The sequence below is a fragment of the Oryx dammah genome, unplaced genomic scaffold (genome assembly GCF_014754425.2).
Source record: "Oryx dammah isolate SB20612 unplaced genomic scaffold, SCBI_Odam_1.1 HiC_scaffold_2353, whole genome shotgun sequence".
Taxonomy (NCBI): Eukaryota; Metazoa; Chordata; class Mammalia; order Artiodactyla; family Bovidae; genus Oryx; species Oryx dammah.
Genome location: NW_024072435.1, coordinates 1167 through 5429, shown reverse-complemented (window position 1 = coordinate 5429; position 4263 = coordinate 1167). Strand labels below are relative to the sequence as shown.

Below are 4263 nucleotides of genomic sequence, written 5' to 3'. Positions count from 1 at the left end.
GATGTTCAAGCTGGTTTTAGAAAAGGCAGAGGAACCAGAGATCAAATTGCCAACATCCACTGGATCATCAAAAAAGCAAGAGAGTTTCAGAAAAACATCTATTTCTGCTTAATTGACTGTGCCAAAGCCTTTGACTATGTGGATCACAATAAACTGTGGAAAATTCTTCAAGAGATGGGAATACCAGACCACCTGACCTGCCTCTTGAGAAACCTATATGCAGGTCAGGAAGCAACTAGAACTGGACATGGAACAACAGACTGGTTTCAAATAGGAAAAGGAGTACGTCAAGTCTGTATATTGTCACCCTGCTTATTTAACTTATATGCAGAGTACATCATGAGAAACGCTGGGCTGGAAGAAGCACAAGCTGGAATCAAGATTGCCGGGAGAAATATCAATAACCTCAGATATGCAGATGACACCACCCTTATGGCAGAAAGTGAAGAGGAACTAAAAAGCCTCTTGATGAAAGTGAAAGTGGAGAGTGAAAAAGTTGCCTTAAAGCTCAACATTCAGAAAACGAAGATCATGGCATCTGGTCCCATCACTTCATGGGAAATAGATGGGGAAACAGTGAGAGACTTTATTTTTGGGGTTCCAAAATCACTGCAGATGGTGATTGCAGCCATGAAATTAAAAGATGCTTACTCCTTGGAAGGAAAGTTAGGACCAACCTAGACAGCATATTAAAAAGCAGAGACATTACTTTGCCGACTAAGGTCCGTCTAGTCAAGGCTATGGTTTTTCCAGTGGTCATGTATGGATGTGAAAGCTGGACTATAAAGAAAGCTGAGCACCGAAGAATTGAAGCTTTAGAACTGTGGTGTTGGAGAAGACTCTTGAGAGTCCCTTGGACTGCAAGGATATTCAACCAGTCCATCCTAAAGGAGATCAGTCCTGGGTGTTCATTGGAAGGACTGATGTTGAAGCTGAAACTCCAATACTTTGGCCACCTGATGCGAAGAGCTGACTCATTTGAAAAGACCCTGATGCTGGGAAAGATTGAGGGCAGGAGGAGAAGGGGATGACAGAGGACGAGATGGTTGGACGGCATCACTGACTCAATGGACATGAGTTTGGGTAGACTCCGGGAGTTGGTGATGGACAGGGAGGCCTGGCTTGCTGCGGTTCATGGGGTCCCAAAGAGTCGGACACGACTGAGCGATTGAACTGAACTGAACTGAACTCAGTAGTAGTTGTGAAATCATTTTAGATAATCATGACCAGAATGCTGTTTAAAACAAAACAGACTGGAACAGAATGGAGAACTAATTAGAGTATCACACCACAGTGAAGCTAAGTATCCTTTGATCAAACTTTTACTGAATAAGTTATATATACATACTTATAGAGGGGAGACAATGTAAAATATGTAAAATATATTTCTACTTTTTCATCAGACTGAAAATGCTCTGAAAAACACTGTTACACCATCTTCCCTTGTTTGCCCTTGTAAGTTCCTGGCACATGGCAGGAAATAGTTAACAGCTGTTGAATGGACAGATGGGTAAACAACACCCCCTCTCACCCCCACCCCCGTCACGCACCTGTGGTAGAGCCCACGATGGCTGTATTCTGATCCACAGCCTCCAGAAACTGCCCGATAACCAATGGGATGCTCTGGATTCGTTTCACCTCCTCCTGGGCATGGAGGAACTCCTTCTTCAGGTTCTTTTGCTCATCCTTGATATACTCCTCCTGCACCTCCAGGAACTCCAGCTCTTGCTGCAGCTTCTGTGAGCAGACAGTGGAGAAGCAGGGGATGGTTCCAGGTCTTGCTGAGCCAAGGAATGAGGTAGGGGAAGTATGGGATGCTGGGCCCTGTGCAGTATCCAGACTGGTTTTGTTAATTTTTTTTTTATTGGCATGTAGTTGATTTACAATGTTGTGTTAGTTTCAGGTATACACCAAAGTGAATCAGTTATACATACTCACTCTTTTTTCTTTTTTTTTTTTTACTCACTCTTTTTTCTTAGTTTCTTTTCCCATTTAGGCCGTTACAGAGTATAGAGTAGAGTTCCCTGCACTATACAATAGGTTTTTATTCCCTGGTAAAGATCCCCTGGAAAAGGAAATGGTAACCTTCTCCAGTATTCTTTATTTTTTAATTGAAGGATAATTGCTTTACATAACTTTGTTGTTTTCTGCCAAGTATCAACATGAATCAGCCATAAGTACACATATGTCCCCTCCCTCTTGAACCTCCCTCCCATCTCCCTCCCCATATCACCCCTTTAGGTTATTACTGAGCCCTTGTTTTGTACTCCAGTATTCTTGCCTGGGAAATCCCATGGACACAGGAACCTGGTGGGCTCCAGTCCGTGGGGTCACAGTCAGACGGACTTAGTGACTAAACAACAACAACGTTGATATTTTGCGGACTGGCTTTGAATGTACCTTGTAGCGGCTGTAGAGGTCCTCCAGGTCCTCGGGCTCAGGCCCCAGGAAGGACAGGCCAGTCTGGGGCCGTGACACAGACAGGGCTGGGATCTCATCCTAGACCACAGAAGGAAACTCAGGTTGGAAGCCCCCCTCCCCACTTCACCATGAAGTCACTTGGCCCCTAATAGGTTTCTGACATCATTCAGCACCCTAAATAGATCCTGGGAACTTCTCAGCCCCCTAAAGAGATTCCTGAAGTCACCCAGCTCCTAACAAACTCCTCGGTCACACAGTCAAACAGATCTGGTATCAGATGCCACTTGTAACATGTTCTCAATGTCCCAACTCCCGTCTAGGGCCTAAATGTCTGATCAACTCCTTACCAGACCCCAACGCCCTCCAGCCCCCCTCAACAGGTTCGAAATACTACAGGGATGCCTCAATTGATGGTGAAAGTCACCATGCCTTCATACAGTCCTGGTATTACTCAGTTACCCCCCAAATATCCCTCATGAACTCCAACTCACATTAGGCCCTTATGTCACCCAGCTCCCAGGCAGGCCCCAAACATCACTCGGCCAGATTACAGATATTACTTGGCACTCCAACACCAACTAAGCCCCAAATATCAGTCAGCTCTCCAGCTCAACCTCATATATCATTCGGCCCCATGGCCGAATCCCATACATCACTCACCACCCGACCCATCCCTAATGCCACTGGGCCTAGCTATGTCACAGCATTCCACCTAAACCTCGAAAATTCAGCCCCAAAGAACCTCTAGCATCACCGTTTCCCCAGCCCCGCTTCCCAAGCCCTACTACCATCACTCAGGCACCCAGACACCCAGCCCAGGCCTCGGATCGGCACGAAGCTCTCCACTGAGGCCTCCGAAATCACTCAGACCTACGCCTGGATCCCCAAAGTCACTCAGAATCCCAACCAGGTCGGCTTCGCCCTCTCCCCGCGACCCAGGCCCCACCGGACCTGAGCTTTCTCCACCAGGATACCTATCTCCTCCATAGTGACCAAGCCGGCCTCTGTGTGGCCCGGCCTAATCCAGTCACCGCTTCCGCTGACGCCACCGGAAAGCAAGGCCTGGATGGGTTCTGGGAAGCGTAGTTTAAGACATCGCTGAGAGAAGGTTGAATGGGCGCGGTAGGTAAAGTGCAGGGCGGCTTCGTCCTGAGCTCCGCCCCCAAGACTTGCTCCTGCGCACTTTGTACCTCGCGGGTGCGCGGGCGAGCCCGGGGAGGTGCGCGTCGGCAATAGCGCGCGGGGCCGCAGTCTCGCGCGGCTTTTTCGGCGCTGGTTTTCGTGACAGCAGGCGGCACTGCCCGCATTGGTTTTCAAACCGAGGAATTTCTCAGAGATCTGTCAGATCTGGCCAAGTGCTCTTCTTTCTTGTTTAGAGGCTTGGGCAGGGTTCCGCAGAGGCGAGGGGTGGGTGGCTGGGGGGGTGGTGGTGTCTTTAACGGGGTTTCCACGTGGGCTGCAGCCGAGGATTGCCCTCCGCGCGGAGTCAGGAAGACTAAGCCTACTCGTAAAGGGTGACACCCTTTACCCGGCTCCAGACCCGGGGTGAGGAGCTCCAAGCCCGCCATTACCGGTAGCCGCGAATCGAGTAGAACCCGCGCATTACGGATGGAGAAAGTGAGGCAGCGGTGCCAGGAGTTGGGTCATGCAGGCCCTGTTGCTTAAGTTTTACGTGCTCAACCCATTAAATCTTGACAGACATTATGTTCCCTCTTTCACTCTGATTGAAACTAGAGCGCGGGGGCCCAAAGCCTGTGCTTCCGGCCGCGGGAAAACACTGCTGCTTATCACACCAGCTACAGTTTTCTTAAGTAAACTTTGTATTCAAGTACAGAGACGTAT

At 48.8% G+C, this 4263-nt stretch overlaps 1 protein-coding gene across 1 annotated transcript; it reads right to left on the bottom strand.

The window, feature by feature from the left end:
* Positions 1-1513: 1513 nt before the first annotated feature.
* LOC120859684 lies at positions 1514-4024 on the bottom strand. The gene is made up of 4 exons (XM_040235693.1): positions 3993-4024; positions 3373-3718; positions 2401-2499; positions 1514-1737 (listed from the first exon to the last, which is right to left on the bottom strand). The coding sequence occupies exons 1-4, from the start codon at positions 4022-4024 to the stop codon at positions 1543-1545; spliced, it is 672 nt and encodes a 223-aa protein (XP_040091627.1). The 3' UTR covers positions 1514-1542.
* Positions 4025-4263: the final 239 nt, after the last annotated feature.

What these genes read in the sequence shown, in the direction of transcription:
- LOC120859684 (XM_040235693.1), bottom strand. Translation starts at nt 4,024, where the DNA reads ATGCGCGGGTTCTACTCGATTCGCGGCTACCG. An exon ending in TACTCGATTCGCGGCTACCG is followed by an intron (nt 3,719 to 3,992) that starts GTAATGGCGGGC and finishes CAATGCGGGCAG; the next exon opens with TGCCGCCTGCTGTCACGAAA. An exon ending in ACCTCTACAGCCGCTACAAG is followed by an intron (nt 1,738 to 2,400) that starts GTACATTCAAAG and finishes GTCTGCTCACAG; the next exon opens with AAGCTGCAGCAAGAGCTGGA.